General features: G+C 44.1%; 1 protein-coding gene across 2 annotated transcripts in view; it reads right to left on the reverse strand.

Moving 5' to 3' along the window:
• The window catches only part of MYO16 (myosin XVI), a 517517-nt gene that overhangs the window by 179507 nt on the left and 312339 nt on the right, over positions 1-25671 (reverse strand). For both annotated transcript variants that reach the window (XM_044927086.2, XM_044927087.2), the window contains exons 17-20: positions 23146-23257; positions 20377-20494; positions 19544-19615; positions 18255-18396 (exon numbers count right to left, since the gene is read on the reverse strand). In XM_044927086.2, coding sequence (XP_044783021.2) covers positions 18255-18396; positions 19544-19615; positions 20377-20494; positions 23146-23257 — 444 coding nt within the window. The remainder of the gene's footprint in view (positions 1-18254; positions 18397-19543; positions 19616-20376; positions 20495-23145; positions 23258-25671) is intronic.

The raw sequence follows: 25671 nt of genomic DNA on the forward strand, positions 1-25671 counted from the left end.
ACTTCAATTTTCTGGGCTGCAGTTTCATCATCTGTAAATCTAAGATAACAAATCATATTTATCCAGCTAAACATTTCCTATGTAAGAAGTGAGGTAAAGAAAGTTCTAGAATAATAGCTAGTACACAGTGCGTCTCCAGTCACTGGAAGTTGCTTTAAGAAAAGTTGTTTAAACATGCTCTTGAAGGAAAGAGGGTGGCAAACAGAAGAAACATAAACATCAAATCAGCATAGTAAATGTCAATCTCATGAAAACTGCAAAGGAAGTAAAATTCTGAAAAATTATGATGAGAAAGATATTCCCGAATACTTTCATTGGCAGCTGAAACTGGCAGGGCCTTCTTGAAAAATGACTTCCTTACATGGCATACGGAGAAGGCAATGGCACCCCACTCCAGTACTCTCACCTGGAAAATCCCATGGACAGAGGAGCCTGGTGGGCTGCAGTCCATGGGTCGCTAAGAGTCGGATATGACTGAGCGGCTTCACTTTTACTTTTCACTTTCATGCATTGGAGAAGGAAATGGCAACCCACTCCAGTGTTCTTGCCTGGAGAATCCTAGGAACGGGGGAGCCTGGTGGGCTGCCGTCTATGGGGTCGCACAGAGTCGGACATGACTGAAGTGACTTAGCATAGCATAGCATAGCATACGTGGCATAAAGCTTTGAAATATTCATATCATTTGAACCAGGACTTCCATAAGCAAGAACCAATACTAAGACAATGATCAGAAATGCAATTAAAGACAGAGTGATGCCCATTGTTACAGTTAAACAACAAAAAGAAGTAACAGATACCCCACTCTAACGACACAATTAATTAAACAACATGCATCCTAGGAGGGATTTAGTGAAACTGTCAAGTTAATAGAAATCAATACACAAATTCTGTACAAATAAGCCCTATTATATATCTAGAAGACCTAGAAAGAAGTACAGTCCACCTGAGAAGAGGACCTGGAAATGTCTTCAGTGGTAGACCTAGAGGTGACTTCTTAATGTTCACCATGTTCTATGAGTGTGAGCGTGCCCAGCTACTCAGTCGTGTCCGACTCTTGAGACCCCACAGACAGTAGCGCACCAGGCTCCTCTGTCCATGGGCTCTTCCAGGAAGAACACTGGAGTGGGCTGCCATTTCCTCCTCCAGGGGACCTTCCCGGCCCGGGGCCAGCCCTCAGCTCCTGGAGTCTCCTGCACTGCACGCGTTACTGCCGAGCCCCCAGGCTATTACAATTCTATTAGCCTTTGCTGGAAAGACGTGTGATTGAATGCAGAGTGGTCACCTTTTGAGCTGGTGGAGGAAGGGTAACTGTGACCTTCAGGGCAATGGAGCCTAGCCGAGGTGGTGCGGACAAGGGTCTGTTTTTCAAGGCATGGGAGGTGCAGCAGGGACCCTGGGAGTCAGGAAACAGCAGGGCTGCTTCCTGACGGCCAGGTGCCGGCCCAGAGCACGGCTGGTCACTGCCACCCGGCACCAGGACCGCGCAATCGGGCTCTCAGGTCCGACTCCCCAGACTGGCTCCTGGCTGCCTGCACAGCGGACCTCCTCCAGTAACCCCCAGCAGTGTAGACAGAAGTCAGGAGAAAGGGGGACAGCCACGAGTGGCTAGACCTCACACACACTCTCTCCCGTTCTGTAACAACAGGGGTTTTGTGTGGACAGAGGACGCCAAGGCAGTCCAGCTGCATGCAGGTGAGCATGACGTTGATCATGGTTCCGATTAAGGAAAGTAAATTATTAATTAGTAACGTAGACTAGCATGTATTTGGTTCAAAGAACACTCCTTTCATTTATTCACATTGCATACGTACCAAATTCCAAACTACATTTTGTTACCAGATAAAATGTTTAAAAAAGATGGAGAAAAAGGAATAACTATTTTCAGGGAAAAAAAATTAACCCAGGTTTAATGCATTTTAAGGATTATTTTTGCAACTACTGACAGACAAAATGTGTTTGCTTTTTTTTTTTTTTTTTTCAAAAATCTATTTCATCATTTATGATTGAGTAGAATTTTGTTGTTCAGTGACTCAGTCATGTCTGACTTTTTGGGACCCCATGAACTGCAGGCTTCCCTGTCCTTCACTTTCTCCCGGAGTTTGTTCAAACTCATGCCCATTGAGTTGGTGATGCCATCCAACCATCTCATCCTCTGTCGTCCCCTTCTCCTCCTGCCTTCAATCTTTCCCAGCATCAGGGTCTTTTCCAATCAGTTCGCTCTTCGCATCAGGTGGCCAAAGTTCCAGAGATTCAGCTTCAGCATCAGTCCTTCCAATGAATATTCAGGACTGATTTCCTTTAGGATTGACTGGTTTGATCTCTTTGCAGTCCAGGGGACTCTAGAGAGTCTTGTCCAGCACCACAGTTTTGAAAGCATCAATTCTTCAGTGCTCAGACTTCTTTATGGTCCAACTCTAACGTCTGTGCACGATTACTGGAAAAACTACAGCTTTATGTGACTGCTACTTCAATAGCCGCCTTGGCAGGAGGGAGTCCAGGGCCTGCAGCCAGCAAAATGCCTGTTCCATGCGGCAGTCCGCAGCGCTGTCATTTCACTTATTGATATCTCGACTCGTATTACACAGGCATTTAACTCAACATCCAATTTCTAGCAAGGACGAGCAGACAGAGGTCATCAGATGAACCCGGATTCAATCCGTTAGGCAAAATTAACATATTAATGAGATGATCTGCTTTAGTTCAAATTCTGCCCTGGAAATCTCCTGAGGGTTTTCTTAACGGTTAACAAAAATGCCTACCCCGCATCGACTCATTAGTAAAATACACCACTTTCGATATCAGACAAAACGCTAAATGCCAGGGCATCTGTCTGACTTTGATTTGCCTTCCAGGCCTGTGGGTATGAGAAAGGGGAAAGCCTGAATTAAAGAGCATGTCCTCTTCGGAACACGGATGAACTAATTTTATTTGGGCAGCGAGGTTGGGGGATCTATCCACATCAGGTTTTGTCCTCAGTCATCTCCGGGCAAGGAGGTGAACTGGCAGTTACCTAAGTAATTCAAAGTCAGCTCAGGAAAGAAATGAATGCTGTTTGGCACAAAACCCTTAGATGGAGCCAGAGCTGAATCAGACCCTGTGGCTGATCCCTGACACATCAGACCCCAGACGGGGTAAGAAATACTAACATCCTAGCATCATCTGCAGTGTAGAGGGCTGATTCAGAGTTCACCCCCTGCCAGAACGCAGGGGGCCACCCGATGTTTGGATGTGACCAGCATCTTCCAAGGGCTCCCTTAGTGGCACTGGTGGTAAAGGATGCAGACGGAGGAGACGTGGGTTTGATCGCTGGGTCGGGACGATCCCCTGGAGTCGGAAGTGGAAACCCACTCCAGTACTCTTGCCTGGAGAATCCCAAGGACAGAGGAGCCTGGTAGGCTGCAGTCTATGGGGTCACAAAGAGTCGGACATGAGTGAGCAATGGAACACTGGGGGAACATCTTTCAAAATATCCTGACTAGGAATCATAGAATCCTAGGTCCTGAAAGCACAACCAAGCCAGAGAGATAAGCCAACACCCTTCATTTGTAAGTAAATGAAATGTGATTATCGCAGCTTCAGAGGTTGAACAAATTAAGATTCACAAGACATAAATGTCTCACTAAAGATTTCATTAATGCTAAGTGTCAAGCTTAGAATAGAAACCCAGATCTCTCGATTTCCAACTCCCTTTAAAAAAAATTAAAACTGAGTTAAAAGATAAAATTGCTGTATTCATAAATTAACTACCATCTTGAATATCCACAAAAATGAGATCTATATAACATCTCAGCCCACTAGTCGAAAGTACAGTAAAAAGTGCTGCTTCATTTTTCACTTATTATGCTTTTCTCTTTTTTCAACCATTTTACTAAGATTTAATTACATACAATGTTGTATAAGCTTAAGGTATACAGCCTGTGGACTTGCCCCACACAGACTGCAAAATTATCATGCTTTTCTTAACAGGGTTCCTTTTCTCCATAATAATTCTGTCTGAATCCAAACCCTTCTTTTTACGAGGTTCCTTCTATTTAAATTTTAAAGAGCACTTTGGATTATCTTTGCCAGTTAATAGTAGATTTTGAAAATTGTTAAAGTTTGTGATTAGTCTGCCCCCCAGATGATGATAGAGAAGAAAGTTTGGAAGAACTGGGATCCACAATCATCTCAGAATCCCTCGGACCACCCAGGAAATGGACACCTGTCTTTCTAACAATCACCTTGAAGTACATATACTTGTAACTTGAGGTTCAAAGGAACCGCCATGAAAATTCAATTCACTGGATAGTGACTTCCAGCAAGTGGCTATTGTTGGTAAGCAACCAGCCCAAAACTCCCTGACCAAACAAAACAGGAAGTCCTCATTATGGTTCTAGGTCCTTTTGTTAGCGTGGGTGGCCTGATGGGGGTTGGCAGATCTAAGACAGCACCCTCCTCCCCAAGGGCCCTGGGGTTGGCCAGCCAGCCCTTGGCTGGCTCACAGCACCTCTCCCCACCTGAGAAGAACCTGGGCTCAAGCGTGAGGGGCAATGACAGGGATCTCAGGGGACTCTTGCGAGGCATTAGAGTTGACGCCTCTTCACTTTGGCTGTATTCTCTTGGCTACAGCAAGACACGGGGGCTGCTCAGATGCCAAGGTAGAGAGAACAGACCTAACCTCCTGATGAGAGAAGCGTCAGAGCGGTATTGGACAGGGCAAGGATGCAGAGATGCAAGCAACTGGGGGCAGTTTTGCCCCACGCTTCTTCACTTTATTAGCTCGCTCACCTTTCAAACGGGTAGTCTGAAAAGTGCACCTCGATCTGCAAAGCACACTGCTGGCTGACAGAGACCCAGATACAAAGAACAGAGGGACAGAGGGCAGTGCTTTCCTCAGGGACACGCCCATGGACAGACACGTTAACTCTAAATTATCATCTTGGGAGGAAATAAAGAAACCGTTTATATTTTTTAAAGGTAGCTTTAATTTTCTGACCGTTTCATTGTGGGAGATGTTCCTGGGAAAACTCAGGTTTCAAGTCTGACACGCAGGGTTCATACTCCAAGCCCACTAACTTCCCCCAGCTGGGTGACTGGGTTGAGCTGACTCAACCCCTCTGAGCTCCAGTTTCACCATCTGAAGAGCATGCTCAGTTGCTTCAGTCAAGTCCAACCCTTTGTGACCCCAGGGACTACAGCCCCCCAGGCTTCTCTGTCCAAGGGATTCTTCAGGCAAGAATACTACAATGGGCTGCCATTTCCTACTCCAGGGGATCTTCCTGACCCAGGGATCAAACCCGAGTCCCCTGCATTGCAGCCGGACTCTTTATTACTGAGCCACCTGGGAAGCCCCTATCTGAAGAGAGGAGACAATAATTCCTTCCACACGCTAATATCAATATTAGCTGCAATAATCCCTGGCTCAAAGCCTGGCTCATTTATAGGCAATTTCCAATAAAGGATAGCCACAAGAAATGCACCTCACCACCTATTACATCTGCACCCAGGAAAAAGCCAGGTTTGGAAAGTATATTTTTAATAAGACGGTGTGTCAAGAGAGAAAAATTAAAAGCTTGGAGCTGACAAAAACTAAAAATGTCCTTTAGTTGAAAAGTCCATCCTCCTCCATGAGAAAATGATATTAGAACAAGGCACACCCCATTTAAACAGCAGGGAGGTTTCCTTCCCGGGTTTCCTTTGGGGAGAGGCAGGGTCCCCGAGAGCCGGAGTGGGGCGTCCTGCTGTGGCCTCTGAACGGCGCCACGCCATCATTTATTCCAGCAGAACTGCCAGTGTGCGCCAACGACAGGCGCGGAGGAGCTGAATGCGTACAGATTCCGTTAACTCTACCCAGCAGGACAGGTTATCGGGGGTGGAGCAGAGGCCGGACGCATTTCCCCAGCGAGAAATGAAACAAGAGCGTGGGCGCCGCTAGCAAAGCCATGGGTTTCACCCTCCATATAAAATAGACACGCTTTAGCCTCTGCACTCTTGGCTCAAGACAGAGCTACAGAAGGCTCATGGGTTTTTATTAGCCTAATAAATCACTGAATTTCTTACGTACATTATTAAATCTATTTGGCCCTCAAATAATATTTGCAAATCACATACTAGTCACTATCAAAAAGGAAAAGCACCACTGTTCAATACTAAAAATGCCATGGTCTCATAGATCTGAAAGATCACCTCTTTCCCCCCATGTCTCCTAAACACACGCACTCAGGGGAAAGTACACAGCTCTCTACTGGTTTGATAAGTGACCTATTCTTGAAATAATTTATCATATTATCATGATTAATATTTGTATTTAAACATTATTGTGTCCATAGTATGTGATAATTTTTATAATAAGGATGGTAATTTTTAACCATTTTATATTTATTACGAAGTATTTTTAAAAAATTTGAGTAATACAATATACATGAAACTTTGGTAAACCTCTCACATTTTTTTATTTCTCTGGATACTTTTATTTTTAAAAAAAATGTATATCACAAAAAAATGAAAAAAAAAAAGTGCAATTACAAAGAAAAGGTTCATAGCTCTTTAGGAAATCATTATACATATGAGTGTTTTGGTAAGGAAATGGAGCAGAAGGAGAATTATTTAGAAAGCAGGTTTTGTCTTAGATATTTTGCTAAATTGTGTAGTTTTGGTTGTCATGGCAATAAGTACCATGATTTAAATGTCTATGCAGAAATAGAAGTCACTCCTACCATATCCATAAGAATCAAAGAAATCTCATTACTTAATGGAAAAAAAATTCTCAATTTGGATGAAGGAGGGAAAAACACGGTATGCCAAATTTATTTTTCTGACAAACTGCTTGTTATTTAATCTCTGAAACAAAAATAAAGACAAAATATTTAGAATTAAACAACAAAGGAAGAGCGACATACAAATCCCCTGGAATGCACTAAATAGGCAGAAGGTACTTCATACACTCAGGTCAGCAAAATCATCAGAAGCTATGAAACAAGCATTCCAGTGAGGAAGTCAGATAAAAAAGAGAAAAATTCAGAGGCAAAATAGGGTATCATAAAACTGCAAAGATTAGTCAGATAAATAGCATACACACGAGAAAGGACAACAAGACAAATAAATTGAGTTTTGAAGACAATCCGTACAGGCAAATTTAGGCAAGATGTGTCAGTGAAACTGGGGCAAAGGCATAAATAAATAGTATCAGGACTGAAAGCTGTCAAACCAGAATTATAAGAGATACTGACTGGAAGATTATAAACAAAAGAAAACTGTGATTTAGTTGGTGAATGTACTTAAAATCTTAAAGTGGGCCATTTTCTAGAAAATATATATGACCTTAAAAAGAGAGAAAATAATCTGATTAGATCCACACACTTTAAGATAGTATTCATAGGTCAATTCTCCCTTCACCTCCTCAAAAAATTTTTGGGAGAATTTCACCAAACACTCAAGGCATATATAATTTTCATTTAAAACATCTTAGAAGAGAAGAAAAACAGAATGCTCTCAATTCTTCCTTAAACATAGATGCAGAGGATAAGATGGCGGGATGGCATCACTGACTCAATGAACATAAATTTTGGCAAACTCTGGAAGATAATAGAGGACAGAGGAGCCTGGTGTGCTGCAATCCATGGGGTCACAAAGAGTCAGACACAAGTTCCCCACTGAACAACAACAGCAACATAGACATAAAATAAAAAGATTCTATAAAAAAAAAAATCTTGTCTCATTATTGAAAATAAGTGCAAACATCCAAAATAATGACTAGAGAATCAAATTTAGTACATCATGACCAAAATAGGACTTACCCTGAAAATAAAGAATTACTCGACATCAAAAAAATATACATCACTAAAATTTGCCACATAAGCTAAAAAAGGAGAAATAATCTTAATAGATAAAAGAAAAACATTCAACAAAACAGTATCCATTATGGTGAAAACATTCAGCAAAGATTATCTACTGGAACTCTACCTAAACAGATTTGCTGCTAAGTTACTTCAGTTGTGTCCGACAATGTGAGACCCCATAGACGGCAGCCCACCAGGCTCCCCCGTCCCTAGGATTCTCCAGGCAAGAACACTGGAGTGGGAACCCCATGGACTGCAGCCCACCAGGCTCCTCTGTCCACGGGATTTTCCAGGCGAGAGTACTGGAGTGGGGTGCCATTGCCTTCTCCTACCTAAACAGATTACTCACTGACAAATATTTAGAGGTATTACATTAATTTGGACACAAGACAAGAATAGTCTACTATCACCATTAATTTTTAACACTGTACTGGGAGTGCCGGCCAATGCAATCAAATAAGAATAAAGAGAATGACGAAAAAGACAAAGAAGACAAGCTCACTATGATCATTTTCATGAAGATTTTCCACTGGAAAATTATTAGAACTAATCAAGTCAGCAGGGTTTCTAGATATCAACATATGAAACTCAAGATTGAGTATCCCAATAAACAAATTAAAATATAATAGAAAAAGAGCACTCATCATAGCAACAGAAAGTACAAAGTACTTAGAAAAGAATGAAATAAAAATGTGCAAGAAATTGATAGAAAAAACACAAACATATTTAAGAAATTACAGAATGTATGAAGAAAGAAATATATAAGAAAAAATATATATTTCGTATTTATGAAAGCAAAGAATCAACAGTCTAAAAAGGGCATTTCTCTCCATATTAATCTATAAATATATTTCTCCACAAAATCCCAAATGAATTTTTTAATGGACTGAATCAAAATGACTATAAAATTCATATGCAAAAATAGAGATCCAGAGATAACCAAAACAAATAAGAAAAATAAGAACGTATTGTGAGAACTTACTTATTAAAACAATATATTAATGATACAGTTTAAGTCAAATAGATTAAAAATCAGGAGGGGGTAAAAAAGTATTTCTAATAAGTGAGATAGGGATAATTGAATATCCATCTAAAACATAACATTAAATCAGTTTCTCATAAAAACAAAAATAAATTCCTGATGTATGGAAAATCTCAAAGTTTGGGGGGAAAATGTAAGATGACCTTGAAGTAGGAAAAGAATGACTGTGCTAAGTGCCTAAGTCAGGTCCCTGTAAATCCCTGAACAAAGACCACCACGCCTATACGAGCACAAAACCACGGGGGCAGTGTAGAACCTGCTTTGCGTGTAAAACCTCACTGGTAGTCAGAGAAATGCAGGTTAATACTCTCCCCACAATTCTGCTACTAAATATATACCCCAGCGAAAACTCTAAACAGATATCTCAGGGTGCGACATTGTGACTGAGAAGGAAAGGAGACCTAAGTGTCCATGTAAATGCACGCAGATTCGGGCACTGTGGTTTCTCTGCAGGCGATTCAAGCAGCAGAAACAAAGAATGAATTAGCTCATTAGTATCAATATAGTTAAACCTCAAAAGCCAAGTAGAGTTAAAAAGGGGAGCACAGCATAAAGTGTACTGTATGAGAGCATTTCCTTACTTCTTGATGACTCATGATGTTACACACTTGTTATGAAACACCAACATCCAGATGAATTTTTAAAACTGTGGGATATTTACACAGAATCGATGACAGAGACTTCCTGTGTTTGAGCAGGAAGGAGAGGGATGGATTTATGCAGGATAAACAAAAGTAACTTCAGCTTTAGCTGCAATTTTCTATTTCTTTTGTGTTAAAATATTCTGGCGCAAAAGTGGCAAATGTTAATCATATGAGATAATTGGTAAGGCTCTTCCTGATTATTAAATCTTTCACCTCCCCCAAATACACTTAATGAAGGAAGGTATTACATGCTAAATGGGGGGAAAAAATCAAACGTCTATTTTCCTTTTCTCACAAATGCACACCAGGTATTTTAGTATTTCTATGAGACATCTGGGAGTTAACAATTTAAATTCATTTATTAAGAAGTGTTTTACATCATAATTAACAAGGCAGTGTACAAAACATCATTTTACCAACTCTTAATTACTTACAAGTGTTGGTATAAATTTTCAGATTATCTTTCTTTTGGATTTGCAATATCCATCAGAGAACTTAAATCTTTATAATCATTTTAACAAAGTTCTAAGAGGGAAAGATAAAACTAATAAGTAGATACTCGAGTCTGAATCAGATTTATTTACACATTCAGTCTCTGCTTTGGCTGCAGGTTTTGCTTTGTACTTTTGTGTCTGAAATGAGGATAGATAAACATGAGAGAAACAGAGAATGAGATATACTCAGGATTCACAAGTGATGTTAAATGTATCAACAGGATCAGACGTTTCCTGGTGGAAATTAATTTCCAATTTTGTTATCAAAATAACGGTGAAAAGCATTTAATTTCTAGACGTTGTTCTCCTTACTTCATTTTCTCATCACCCAGTTTACCAATTAGATAGTTAATTTATTTTGGTCTCAAAAATCCTGTGTGCGTGTGCACCTGTGGATGATTCATGTCGATGTATGGCAAAAACCAACACAATACTGTAAAGAAATTATCCTCCAATTAAAATTAATTAATTAATTAAAAAATTCTGTGTGTGCGAATGCTAAGTCACTTCAGTCTTGTCCGACTCTTTGCAACCCCATGGTCTGTAGCCCACCAGGCTCCTCCGTCCATGGAATTCTCCAGGCAAGAATACTGGAGTGAGCAATAAAATTCTTCCTCACTGAGATTCCTTGAGTATAATGGGACAGATGTGTGTGGTTAAAGTAAAAAGTATTTAATTTTGATATTCCTCTGCTTCTCAGTGGTCACACAGCCCTGCCAAGCCCTGTCCTGAACTACTGAGAATTAATACAGATCAGCTAGTGGATGGTCTCAAAGAGGAAAAGTATTTAAGCCTGGAGGGAGGTGACAGTTACCTGAATTCCATTACAGATTTGGCAGGCACGGGGCAGGGGCCGGGGAGGGAGCAAGCAGATATCTGACAAAGCGTGTTGCTTCTTTTCAATAAAATTTTTCCCCAACCTCTCACTCAGGAAAGAGGAAACACTGACCACCTTAACACTTCCTGTTGGAGAGAATGATGGCAGATCCTGGGCTAAGACCAAGGTGACCATCTCTGAGGAGGCAGGGCAGGACAGGCGTGCGGATGCTTTGAGGCCCTTTGGAGAGTTTCAAGTCCCAATAATGAGGGATTACAGTCGCCTGGGATGTAACCAGTGGATGTGGCCACTGGAGGAGATTAATCCTCAAATTTTAAACTCAAAGAAGTAACCTGACCAAACTGACTTCCTTGCAAAAGAGGAAACAAATGATACTTTTGTAGGAACCATCTGTAATTCCTGATGGCTACATTCTAGTCCTTTTAAAAAGTCACGTGAAGTGAAGTCGCTCAGTTGTGTCCAACTCTTTGCAACCCCATGGACTGTAGTCTACCAGGCTCCTCTGTCCATGGGATTTTCCAGGCAAGAGTACTGGAGTGGGTTGCCATTTCATAGACATTTATTTAAAAATTCTTTTGTTTAAACAACTTAAAAAAAATAACCGCCGCCCCCCCCCCCCCCCCCCCACACACACACACCTGATTTGAATTTTTAGACATTCACATCCTGGGAAACAGGAGGAGATGGTGCAGGAAGCATGAGAAATCCAGCTGCACAAAAAGCTAAAACAACCTGTAGACAGAATTTGGAAACTGTCCTAAGACTCTAGGTAAAGCATTAACATTTACAGGTGGCGTATGCTAGCAGTATGGGCATGGACTAGAATCTAGAAGATGTTTCTCATGGTTTGTCTGTAATGCAGAGGACAGGGCTCCATCTTCAGGCCCCGAGAGTTTCATAAACTAAGACGCTGACTTCCTGTCCCTGATGGATGAGATCCTTGACAAATCCTCAGTTACAGCTGCAAATCTAATCTACTGAAAATAATCTTAACAAGATTAACATTCTTACCCCCATATTAGTGTAGTAAAAATCACATCTATCAGGGGGTATCTCAGTGAATGTTTTTAACAATCATAGATTATATCTAAAACTACGAAGTCAATTTTCTAATTAAAAAGAAAGTCAACAACAAAATCATTACAAACAAATTATTTGACTTAAAAATCCTCAAAAACTAGCAGGAGACTATGAACCAGATTGGCGGTATTATCTCAGAATTTATTAATTTATTTAATCAACACATTAAGAAGTTAATACAGTCCAGTGACATTGTTTGTTGTTTTTGTTTTTTTTTGAGAGGAGAGTCCCCCAAAATTATATGTAAAATTGTGCATTTATTCCATTCATCAGATTCTCAAACTGGACTTTGACCTTAAATAAAGTCTAAATATACTATAACATTTCATAAGTACATTAAATGCTATCTGGTTACATCAATGAGAAAAAAATGGAAATCATAAAGAAGATTCATTACATCGTATCATGTATATTATATCATTTCAACATAATATACAGCAAAACAGTCACTTCTGTTTAAAAATCCTTGGAAATTCAACCAGTGTGTATATACGCCATTGACTATTCATAACTAATACTACACACAAGGAGTTCTCAGCAGAACAAAGCTAAGAAAGATTCCCAAATGAAAACTTGAGCCATAAATCCACTTAGCCCCGTGAATTCACCTTGTCTTCATCTCAGAGCATGAAGGTAAAACTCTGCTTCCACTCCAGTTCAGGGGGGCAATCTTCAGAGCAGCTACATAAGATCCCAAATCCTGACCTGGGTTGTTTCTAAACCAGCCTTTAGAGTTCTTCAAGGCTATCCTCACTCTTTCCCCATTTGAAACACCTGCTGCGTCTAGGAAAGATAAACAAGTCTCACCTGTGAAGAAGCGCCATTTTTCTGAGCATGAAACTTACACTGCTCGCTACAATCTCTCGAGCGCAGCTCCGCTGCATGCATTCCGACGCATCTCATGTTGTCAGGTGCTGGAGAGGACCGTGCCCACCTCCCGCCAGGACCGCAAATCCACGGCCCTCTGCTCTTCCGCCTCAGTCCAGGGAGTGAGGTGCTGGCTGTGAGACGCCAGGACCCGCTGTTAACATCACCGTCCTTTACAACGACTCACCCGGACTGCTGGGGAACACATGTGCCATGGCAATGCAGTGATGCAAATCTCTCTGGAGACCCAGGGCATTCCATGCTGACTTACAAAATCACTTTCTTATAAATTAAAACATATGAATTTAGAAGTGAAAGTGTGAGTCGCTCAGTCGCATCCAACTCTGCGACCCCGTGGACTGTAGCTCTCCAGGTCCTTTGTCCATGGGATTCTCCAGGCCAGGATACTGAAGTGGGTTGCCATTCCCTTCTCCAGGGGACCTTCCTGACTCAGGGACTGAACCCACATCTCCCGAGTCTCCTGCACTGCAGGCAGGTTCTTTGCCTGCTGAGCCACTGGAAAAGACCGTGTTGCTGGGAAAGAATGAGGACAAGAGGAGAAAGGGACGACAGAGTAAGACATGGTTGCATGGCATCACTGACTCGATGGACATGCGTTTCAGCAAACTCCAGGAGATAGTGAAGGACAGGGAAGCCTGGTGTGCTGCAGCTCATGGGGTCACAGAGTTGAGCATGAGTTAGTGACTGAACAACAACAATGAATTTAGAAATGGGATAAGATACCAAAAATATCCTCCTGATAATTTAAAGAATTAAATCATTGCATTGATGTGTGGATTTTAAAACAAAGAAAATAACTTCAATCTCTATTTAAAATAGTCCAGCTTTTCTCACAGGTATACCTATTCTACACTTCTTCCTGTGTCTTCTCTCTCCAGGATCAATCTAAATCTACAGATCGAAGGACAAGGCCTCTGGACAGTTTCTGGAATGGTGACCCCTGCCTCCCGATGAGAAGCAGGATCACTTTGATGTTTCAAGCCCAGAGCCTTCATCCCAATTTGACCAGCCACCTGTCTCCCAGTGCTCACAGGGTTGGCATCTCAGAGATCCCAAGTTTCCCCCTCGTCCAGTGCTTCCTCCACCACGTGGCCAGTTTCTGTCTACTCACTCGCCTGTCCATGCAAGGATACTATATGACTTTTTCCTCAAGGAGCCCCCACCAAGTGGGAAATGCCATGGTTACTAAGCCTCATGGACTTTATTTTTCCAACAATCAAAGCCCACAAACTGCGCTCTGGACCCCAGGTAATACTCTGCAAACGTGTTGCAGACGTGTCAAGAGAGAAGGGAAGGAGGGGAGGGGTGTGGGTACTGATCAGAGGTAATCCAACATCGCTGCTTCCTCTAAACTCAGCCAACAGAGTCACGCCTCAGATCCCAGTGGTGCACAGGAGTAGCGACACTACTCTTTCCACTACTCTTTCTTCTTACTCTTTCCCCATTTGAAACACCTGCTGCCTCTAGGAAAGGTAAACAAGTCTCACCTATGAAGAAGTGCCATTTTTCTGAGTATGAAACTTAAACTGCTTGCTACAATCTCACGAGCGCAGATTCGCTGCATGCATTTCGATTTGTTACTGTAGTTCAGTCGCTCAGTTGTGTCCGAATCTTTGCAACCCCCTGGACTGCAGCCCGCCAGGCTCCTCTGTCCCTGGGATTCTCCAGGCAAGAACACTGGAGGGGGCGTGGTTGCTGTGCCCTCCTCCAGGAGATCTCCCTGAGCAGCAACATCCCTATTCTTTAATTATTTCCTTTATTTGCTATTCTCCAAACAAGCAAGATTACAGAATCCACACAAAACAAGGAGTCTGGACTACACCTAGGGTTTCCACCATGCCTTCCATTTGCCTGTTTTTCCCAAGCTCCACATCACCACGGATGAACTAGGAAAGCTTCTTTCCAGCCACAGCCACCGGGATGCTGCTGTGGAACCACCCTGCTGTGTCCGGCACTGTGCTGACAGCTGTATGTCCATCCCTCTCATCCTCGGGTGATCCTTGAAAGGGAGAGGGCGATGGCGCCCCTCCAGTGTTCCTGCCTGGAGAATCCCACGGATGGAGGAGCCCGGTGGGCTGCAGTCCATGGGGTCTCGAAGAGTCGGACACGACTGAGCGCCTTCACTTCCACTTTTCACTTTCACGCATTGGAGAAGGAAATGGCGACCCACTCCAGTGTTCTTGCCTGGAGAATCCCAGGGACGGGGGAGCCTGGCGGGCTGCCGTCTATGTGGTTGCACGAATCGGACACGACTGAAGCGACTTAGCAGCAGCAGATGCTTGAAACCAAGCAGAGTTCTCACCACCAGGCGCTGACCAGAGGGGCCGGCTTGGAGACGCAAGAACTCAGGATGGAAATGGGTCAGAGTGAACTGGAGGGTTTGGTATCTGACGACATTTGGAGAGCTCTCCAAATTTTCTATGATTCACTGAAGTAATTAATCATAAATACTTACATGTTTATGTTTAGCTCAAATAAAATATCAAAAGAATGTAATATAAGCATCTTTAAGACTTCAAGGGCTCAGTGACAAACAAAAAAATCTCCATATGTATGCTTGAAACTCAGTTTATTTACTGTCTTATAATCTGCATGCCAAATTGTGCTCTCCAAAAATGTGGGTTCCAGATCATGCAGACATAAATGAATAAATGAATGAGTGAATGGAGCATGTCTTCATCGCTCCTCTACTGAGTTATCTCCAAACGTCACCTACTTATAACCTTCCATCTATCAATACTTACTGTTAAGGTACTTCTATGGTAAAAAGTGGGGGCTGTTCCACAGGTTATATTCCTCAGGTGTCCCCGTATATATAAACCACTTTATTCAGAACTCATGGTGAAAATGAGTAAAAATAAACTAGAGGTTTCTATAGCTGAAGAAATTTTCCAAAGTTTCCACGCCTTCTCTGCGTCCCCAAGACTCTCTAACTTACAGGTGTCTCTACAGTAGGCATGTTAATACCAAAACTCGGCTGACGATGTCGGTGCAGGAGAAAAAAAAACAACAAAACTTAAAATCTAACACTGGTAATTCAACCCTGGATAGGAAATGCAGAGATTGGGAAATAGGTCCAGTTATGAGAGATGCAAAAATGTGTTATCATTTGAACATTTTCAAGTTATTATTGTTCATTATACCTTAGGAAGAATCTGTATCTCATTTCATAATCACAAGGATAATAAACCTATTTGGAACCGAGGTAGAAAAAGTAGAATTTTTTTAAACGTATAACCTTATTAATATTGTTCCTACTCTACTATGATCCAGAAAATGAACTCAGCATTCTAGAAACAAACATGTCATCTACCTAAATTTCACTTATTTTCCCTTTACAACTTGTTAGAGTACATCTTATTTATATTTATTCTCGCAAATTTTACAAAAATTATATACTTTGATAAATATGTCCTATTAATATAAAGCGTGCCTGCCCATGTTAACCACAGGGAGATACAGATATATATAGATTTTCTGACATAATTACAACATTTTTAGCAAGTTGAGGACTCATAAACAATAAAAGTCTATCCCGAGTTTATCCAAGTTTTGAGACTTCTCTGTGGCTTAGGGAATGGCTCTGTAAATCTATAAGCTTTCCATGAACTTCAACTAATTAAAAATACTGCAAATACAACCTTTCTATGCATTATATTTGTATTGAAACCCAGGTTTGGGTGAGTCATGGGAGAAACAGAGAAGAAAAAAAAGGGGAGTTATGACTCAAATGAGAACACTGTCTTTTAGAAGTCAAACTTCTGATACATTAATTTATCTCTAATTTTCCAATAATCCCTGTCCTTATCCATTCACTTAGTAAATAAACATGGAGCTAAGACTTACATCATAAATCTGCACACTGACACAGTAGCCGTACTCCCACGGAAAGGGAAATAAAGTGTTTTCCAAGGTTTATGTTTTCCTATGTGTGCAGTCAAAAATCCAGACTTGGTGTCAGTTTTTCCAGCTGTATAATCTAAGTCTCTATAAGATTTAAATGGCAAATGGAAATTTCCTAAAAGTTCTTACCTGCTGCTAAGTCATTTCAGTCGTGTCTGACTCTGTGCGACCCCATAGACGGCAGCCCACCAGGCTCCCCCGTCTCTGGGATTCTCCAGGCAAGAACACTGGAGTGGGTTGCCATTTCCTTCTCCAGTGCATGAAAGTGAAAAGTGAAAGTGAAGTCGCTCAGTCGTGTCCGACTCTTAGCGACCCCATGGACTGCAGCCCACGAGGCTCCTCCGTCTGTGGGATTTTCCAGGCAAGAGTACTGGAGTGGGGTGCCACTGCCTTCTCCAAAAGTTCTTACCTGCAGCAGGACTTAAATACATTAAGGGTTTCAATGTCAGCTTCAGCAGAACAGCCAACAATTGCATACAAGACACATTTGGTTGTCTTTGCCTATTAGTATTATCCTGTGACTCGTCTTCATATTTAAAGGGAAATCACAAAGTAACTGGTAGCAAGAAATAATGACAAAATCCTGAGTCCTCACCACATCCAAGATTATGGATTATCTGCTTAAATGCAGGTAACACTACAGTGACCCTCAAGTCACAGACCACATATGGAACATGCTGATCAATGCTCTGGGTTTTTTTTTATGTGTATATTTTAGTGAGAATTTTAGTATGCCTTTGTCCTTGGAATCTTCTGAGATGTCTGCATGTGTTTAAGAACTTTCCTGATAATACGCGGCCGTGCTAATGTTTTCCGGGGACCCTCTAAAAGGAGCGGCTCTCAGGAGTTTGGTGAAGTCTGTATGGACAACAAAGAAACCCTCAGGACGCGGCGTTCAAAGACCAGCAGACGTGTAAAGACTCCTGGATGTGATTTCGCTTCCAGTGGCCTGCCCAAGGTCATTATTGGTGATGACCAATTGGTGATGAGAATACTGACAAAGCCTTCCATTGACAAGGTGCCGAGGGGATTTGTCGTTTTTAGATGATCAAACATCCCCGAAAAGCTGCTGCTTAAAGATGACTGAGGCCAGGAGTCAACGTGGTTACCATAGCAATGCTTCATCAAATAACCCCCAAAAAAGGAGGAAACAGGAGGGATGACCAAGCTGAAACACGGCATCCCATCGGGTCTAGAGAGACACGGGCGTCTCAACAACGGCAGGGCTGCAGATATGCTCGAACTGTCCTCTCCCCAGATGTACACATTTCTTCATACTTCTAGGTGCTCAAAAGGCCACGTATGGCTTCAGCCCAGAGAGAAGGCATTTGCATCTCTATGCACAAGACATGACTGATTAATTCACCCAGGGGGGTGGGTGGGGGGCTCAAATCCCTTTAAAAAATAGTCTCTGAAATCCTGAAAGTAGAATCACCTCACTAAAATGAACTGTTTTAGTGACACTGGACTAGGAAGCATCTTTAAGAGCGCGCCTGGCTGAATCACCCTGGCGGGAAGGACGTGTGAGCAGGCATCCATCACACCTACCTGCTGGGCTCCTCGTCACCGCGGAGGCAACAGTTCACCGCGTTCACCAGAAAGCTGAACAGACGACTGTACAGGGACTTGGCCAGAAGATCCCGGTAAAACTCAGCCATCGCCACGGTGTGCCGCCGTGTAATCACCTCTCCTGGGAGAGAGAGGAGGGGAGAGTAAGTGAGCTCGAGGCTGCTCCTCGTTCAGAAGCCAACAGAGCTGGGCTGTTTATCCCTCCACATCCGCGCACATCAGAAGATGCTACCAACATGCTGTGACTCTGACAAACGCAGCCCCTGCCAGTTATTACAAAAACACATAGTGGCGATTTTGAGAAGAAAAAAAAAAAAATCCAACGGAGGAGGAGCCCTCAAAACCACAATCCAGAGGCAGGCTGGTGAGGCAATGAGATACAGGGAGTGAGGGAAGGATGTTTGGGGAAGCCCTTCTGTGCGTACTGAGTGCAGACCCACACCACAGAGACGGCCTCGGGAGCGTCCACTCATCAAGTCACGCCCGACTCTCTACGTGTGACCCCACGGACTGTAGCCCGCCAGGCTCCTCGTCCATGGGATTTCCCAGGCAAGAATGCTGGAGTGGGCTGCCATTTCCTTCTCTAGGGGACCTTCCCAACCCAGGGATCGAATCTGCATCTCTTGTGTCTCCCGCATTGGCACGCAGGTTCTTTACCAATGAGCTACTTGGGAAGCCCATGAGTTGGATGGCGTCAGAGTCTAATTCCCAGCATGCGATTTACTAGTGATTTGATGCTCAAGTTTATCTAGCCTCTTTGAATCTTAGTTCTCTCATTCACTAAAGTGGAAAGAGGAGGGGATGGTTGGATGGCATCACCGACTGGACGGACATGAGTTTGAGCAAGCTCCGGGAGTTGGTGATGGACAGGGAGGCCTGGCGTGCTGCGGTCCATGGGGTTGCAAAGAGTCGGACACGACTGAGCAACTGAACTGAAAACGGAAAGAATTAAATCCATGCCTTAGCAATGTGTGCCAACTAAAAAATCCAGTGCTCATAGCACCCGCTACAGCTCCCTTCAGTTCACAAGTGCCCAGGAGGCAGCAGCTCTGGTTCTGTCTGCTGAAGCGGAGGGAAGAGGGTGCTCGCCAAGGAGGAGGGCGGGCCGCCACAGCCAAAGCCGATGTTTTAATGGAACAAATCCTCTTGGATTGATGACTCTATGTCTAAAATGACCCATTACCTATAAAAACACGGCTCATCAGAATGGTCTCTCAAAAGCGTAGAGATGTTCACAAAGGTGGAAGGCAAAGTACAGAAAACCTTACCCTTAAAATACTGGATGTCAGTGGTTAAAGCAGATGCCAGCTCATCCGGAGATACCTGTAGCATTCCAGCCACTGAAATTAAAGCCGTGATGAAAGCATCAAGTTACACACACGTTGACAGTGAGAACATGGCGTTTTATAGTTGAGAAGTGTGTACAGACCCATTAGAATATGTGTGTCTCAAAGAAAAGGAGCTACCACTCTAACTGGCAAATTCAACTAGAGAAACAGCTTGATTAAAACGTCGAAGAGCTCCTGGGGCTCCGGCATTAAGCTGCTGCAGGAGTTTCCCCCTCCTCACCCTTACTAACGGCCCGGGATGCTTTTTTCCCCAATTCCTGGCTAAATCACTTAGATATGGGGTGAAGTAGTCACCACAAGCATCTTATCTGTTAAGGTTATTTTGAAAAAAAGCTGGGAGTGACTAACAAGGCCACTTCAAAGGAGAGAGGTTTTTGGCAAGATCTTAAAGGGAAGTAATTATGTTCTGTTTAAATGTTTAGTTAATAACATGCCCTCCAAATATACAGGGTAGAGGGGTGGGGTGGAGAATACTCAGAACGATACAAATAAACCCAATTATGCACCAGAGCAACAACGCTGTTACTCAGGCGGGCAGCGTGCGGACATCAACGTGCATCTTATTAATTCACATGACCAGAAAGACAAAAGAAGAAAGCGGATCTCGGTTTGTTTTCCCCACCACCCTCCCTGAATCCCACTCTGGCAGAAAGTGGGGTGATCCCCCTGACTTTTCTGTACTGTGTCTCCATCTACTGGCCAGCCTGGAGAACTGCACGTCAAGCCATCGATGGTCCATGAGTTCCACTGACCTTGTTCCAGGAGCTGGAGGTCAGACACCAGCGCGGAGTCCGCCTCGGAGAGAGCGGTGAAGCCAACGTCGCCGAGGTGCAACACGGCTGCTAGAATCACGCACAGGTTCTCCACCTCCTACGCGGGTGACCAACAGAGAAGATAAAGGCTGTTGCTTAGGAAGAAAAGATGCAAAGACCGATCCTTTGGAAAACTTCCAAGTAGGTTAAAAAAAATGATGCGCGGCTGTGATTTTTTTCCGACTCAGAATGTCCCATAAGGGAACCACCGATCAATGGTGAAAATGGTACAATGGTGAAAATGGTACATCCCATTTAGGGCAAGCAAAGTTAACCTTAAAAATTCCCAATAAATTCCCGGATTCCTAATTGGTACTTTGGGCAGGAAAAGCTCCTGCCGGAGAGAGTTTTTTGCTAAGAACAATTCTCATTTGCTTTATAGGCATAGACTTGACACAGTGTGGGCCCTGTGCCATCCATGAATTTCGTCCTGAACTTCCAGCTTTCAGGACAAGGTAGTTTTATTATTAACAGCTTTAAAATGAGCGCATTGAAAAGGATAATGTGTCATTTTCAGGTATAATCCTCTATGACTTCAGCGTTACTTAGACATGCTTTTGGTAGCCTCCAAATCACAAATTAGGGCCTCAGATTTTATTGATCTGTGCCTGTCTGAAGAACCTTTTCCAAGCTCCTTAAGCTACTCAACATCTCCCTACGACAGCTCCCTCTCCCGTTTTTAAATAAATCCAGTAACTCCTCATTACATTTCCCAGTGCTCCAAAAGAGACACACTCCTGGACACAGAGATGAAGACTTTGTTCCGTCATCAAGGTTCTTGCGGTTCCGTACCGTGATGGAGACAGAACGGTGAAAAGCAGCCCGAAGGTGAGTGACAGTGTGGGGATACTAACAAGCTGCTCTGCGAGCAGGGGGCGTCGGCTGCTGTCCTGTGTCCACCTGCGGTGAGCAAGCCCCCTGTCATCTTGCTGGTGATGGAGGATCACCTTCATGGTCAGGTCTCCCGGAACCACACTCACGAGTTCTGACTCAAGGGTCTTGCCAGCCCAGAAGTACCTTCCTCCCAGTCTAACTTGATCTTTTCCTGCTGATGGACTAAAAGTGTCACCATCTCAGTCACACCTGAGGATCAAGACGATCAGTTTTCGGTCTTGGTTTAATCGCATGAATTTCTTTAATCAAAAAGCTTGTTAAATGCCCTGTTTGGCCCCTTATGTGGAAGACATATTCTGTGTGCCCTGCCTTTGAGGATCAGTCATGGGTTTCTACAGCCCCGTTTCCAACGAGCTGATATTTGGTGGAATGATTCCTTACCCGCCTCTCTATCTCAGTTTCCTGTAAGTGAGTAGAGATTGCAGACATAAATGGAGGAAGGGAAAAGAAGTAACAACAGCAAAAAAAAAAAAAAAAAAAAGTAGCAAATGCAAAGACTGAAGAGTGCAAGTGGCAGGAGTTCGGGAAAGAGAGAAACACGGAGATGGAACAGACAGAGCAACAGAGAACAAAATGCCATATGATCACTCGTTCCTAGAATTCCAGTCCCTGAATGCAGTGAGGCTGGCGTGGAGCCAAGTGCCCAGAGACATCCACTGAGGCGGAGTCCCCACCTCCTACCCCTCCCTTGCTGTCTCCCTGCAACCCCTTCCACCCCTTGCTGCCCTATGAGCCGAGGGGAAAGGCAGGGACCCAAGTCGATCGATGTATATTGAGTTTAAGAAAAAAAAATTAAATCTGTCACTAAATCTTGGCTCATGAACTACAGGCATGCCAGTTACCCATGCAATCTTATGTTGATTGCTAATGAGGAACTAGCTGTCATTTAAAGTGACCCCATACTGAATATCGGGGACACAGAGATGATGCATAGGAAAAGGAGATTTGTGGGAATTTCCGAGGTCTTGGTGGCTCAGTGGTAAAGAATCTGCCTGCCAATGCAGGAAACGCGGGTTCGCTCTCTGGGTCAGGAAGATCCCCTGGAGGAGGAAATGGCCACCCACTCCAGGATTCTTGCCTGGAGAATCCCATGGACAGGGGAGCCTGGGGGGCTACAGTCCATGGGGTTGCACACAGTCGAACCCAACTGAAATGGCTGAGCACACTTCACATCTCTTGTTCTCTAGACCTGTGTTATTCAATTCAGTGAACACTAACCACGCAAGACCGTGTCAGTTTAACTTGATCAGATTTTTTTTTTAAAAGTTAAAAATCCATGTCCTCAGTCTACCTCAGCTTCCTCTACCGTGCCCGGCAACCCCAAGTGGCCAGTGACTGCCATACTGTAAGTGAAATCTAGAACATTTCTGAGATCATGGAAATTTCCATTGTGTATCAGTGGGCTTATGCACTTTAAATAGTACGTTTCAGCTTTGGAGGTATTTGATAATTCTTTAAGAATTAAAAAAAAAAAAGCATAGCATTCTAGAAGATAGTTTAATTAAGTGATTACTCTCCCAAGTGGTACTTGGCAGCAGATGGTCCTTTCCGTCTGCCATTTTTCTCGAGTCAGCCAGTGCCCAGTTCTTATCTGTTTTGCTCACGTGGTCCCTGTGGGAAAAGGTCTCAGCCGCCTTCTTGAAGACGGCAGCCCATCTTCCCGGTACCCTGTGGCCCTGGGCATAATGTTTGCTCATGTCTCTCTCCCACTAGCATGCAAGCTCCACGAGGCAGAGGAATGTTTCTGAATGAATAACTTTTACAAACTAGCAGAGGGTTGATTTCCTCAGTGGAATATTTAACCGCATGACTCACCAAGTTACTGAAGCCAATTACATTGAGGGCTTGTTTCAAAACAGCAAATTTCTCCCTGTTCAGAGAATGCTCTGCTGCTGATATATCTTCTCTAAGGGTCTGGCGCAAATACCTGTGAGGAGGAAAAGCACATGGTTTTATGGCTTGGCTTGTCAACAAACCCCAGCGGTGAAGTCACCTCAGCCATGTCTGGTCTCCAGAATGATGGACATCACCTGGACACTGTGTCCCTGTGGTATTTATCCGGCTTTGGTCCCTAAGAGCACATGCTGTTTCCGGAAGGAGGAAGGAAGGTTCTTGTTGTACCAGAACGTATTTACAGTGTTTTCCTTGGTTCTCACTTGAGTGGCTCCCCTCCTCAGAGAAGGTCATGAGTACTTTGTGTATTTCATATAGAAATCTAGCAGATTCTACCGCACGCTTTGTAATTCATATTTGTAGTCAAGATTTTAAACTGAGAGCAATCTACGATTTCTTCTCGTCAATATCTTTTAATTACGAGGTGGATGATTAATTCATGGATTTATCCCTTTTGTTCAAAAAGCACAAAAAGGAAAAAAGAAGTTGACAGTGTTAATTGCTCAGTCGTCTGACTCTGCGACAGCATGGACGGCAGCCCGCCAGGCTCCTCCGTCCATGGGATTCCCCAGGCAAGAACACTGGAGTGAGTTGCCATTTCCTTCTCCAGGGGATCTTCCCGACCCAGGGATCGAACCCAGTCCTCCCACATTGCAGGCAGATGCTTTACCGTCTGAGCCACCAGGGTGGCCCTAAGCACAAAGGACTCGCCTACCAAATACACAACACGAACACTTGAGGATATAAAGAGCTTATCCTTGGAGGCTCAAGAACACACACGGTGTGTCCACAGGCAGAGACAAGGGAAAAAACATGGCTGGGATGCAACACGGAAGCAGAATAACAGAGAAGGCCTTGGCCTGTTCGCCGGAGTGCAGAAAGGGAACCCGGGGAAAGGCTGTGGGCCAGGATGAGGCTGCGGTTTCAAGAGCTGACATTTGAGTAAGGATTGCCCAGGCAAATCCGAGATCCAAGGCGATCCTTGGAATAACTGGCACCACATGCAAAGGCACACAGGCAGGACCATGTGATGTGTGTTTGCTGGAAACTTGCGTTGTTCGGCACAGTTGGAGCCTCTGGGGAGAGAGGCGGAGGGTGATGAGGCCAGACAAGGAGCCAGGGCTCTGTGTGTCCTGCAGAAGAGTTTCCATGGTGGCGTGGAAGTGATGGCTGCACCCAGGGTCTTGAAGCAAGAAAGACGGGCGGCTCAGCAGGGATTTCCCCGCAGCCAGTGAGCTGGCCTGGAATTAGCACTCAGCAGCTGTAGTAGTTCAGTCGCTCAGTCGTGTGTGACTCTGTGCAACCCCGTGGACTGCAGCCCGCCAGGCTCCTTTGTCCATGGGATTCTCCAGGCAACAATACTGGAGTGGGTTGCCATGCCCTTCTCCAGGAGATCTTACCAACCTGGATCTCCTGCATTGCAGGCAGATTCTTCACCGACTGAGCTACGAGGAAGGCCTGGGAAGAGATGAGGCAAAGAAATGAGCCGGCAGGTCTAGGGAGAGACCAGCAGTGAAGAGAAGTGGAGGAGATGGAGAGGCAGGTGGGCGAGAGGAGGGTTGGCTGTTCACAGGGTCAGTGGGGGGGATGTGTCGATGGCGCTTTGTAAGTTTCCGTCTGGGGAAGTGGGGTGGAGCAGGCCTCAGTCAGTCAGGGGGGCTTCTCGAGAGGAGGAGTGCGTTCTTGAGAGAGGAAGACAGAGTTGATCATGGCTGTGTTCGTTCACTTTGAAGTACCTGCTAGAAGTTCATGTGGTGTTCCAAGAAATAATCGGCTAGAAGGATGTGAAATTCAGAAAAGTCCAGAAAATAAGCCCTGGAAGTCATCAACACAAAGACGACTAAAATCACGGGAGTGGATGAGCGCCCTGGAAAGAAGGTTCCCACATTTTACGGATGAAGACAGGGGCAAGGGGAGGGAGTGACAGCAGGCAGGTGCAGACTCTGTTGGTGTCGACAAGGGGTCTGAAAGGCCTTCTTTGCCCTTGACCTTGGCTGGGATGGGGGTCAAAGTGAAACAGCCCACCGGATGGGGTGGGGAGTAGGGAGATCTCAGGAGGCTTATATGGTGAGGCAGACGCACATTAAGACTGGAGGAAATGAAAAGACAGAGGAGGAAGCAGAGGGTCTGGACTCGGTGCCCCTCGGCCCAGTGGAAGGACACTGCCTTCCCCACATTTGGGTCAGGCGATAAATACCGTCCGGTCACCAGACGTCTCAGGGAGTACAGGGACCCCTTCTCATGGCCTCAGTTTCTCTAGGACAGAATGTAGTCGAGGTTTAGATGAGGGAAAGTGGACTTGAGGAATGGACTGAGAATCTAAGCCACTGGCTGTGGACAAGGGACATTGTGGTCAAGCAGAGGGCTTCCCAGGTGGTGCCAGTGGTAAAGAACCCACCTGCCAGTGCAGGAGACACAGGAGAGGTGGGTTCGATCCCTGGGTGAGGA

This window comes from Bubalus bubalis, chromosome 13, assembly GCF_019923935.1.
Source record: "Bubalus bubalis isolate 160015118507 breed Murrah chromosome 13, NDDB_SH_1, whole genome shotgun sequence".
In the NCBI taxonomy this organism is placed as follows: Eukaryota; Metazoa; Chordata; class Mammalia; order Artiodactyla; family Bovidae; genus Bubalus; species Bubalus bubalis.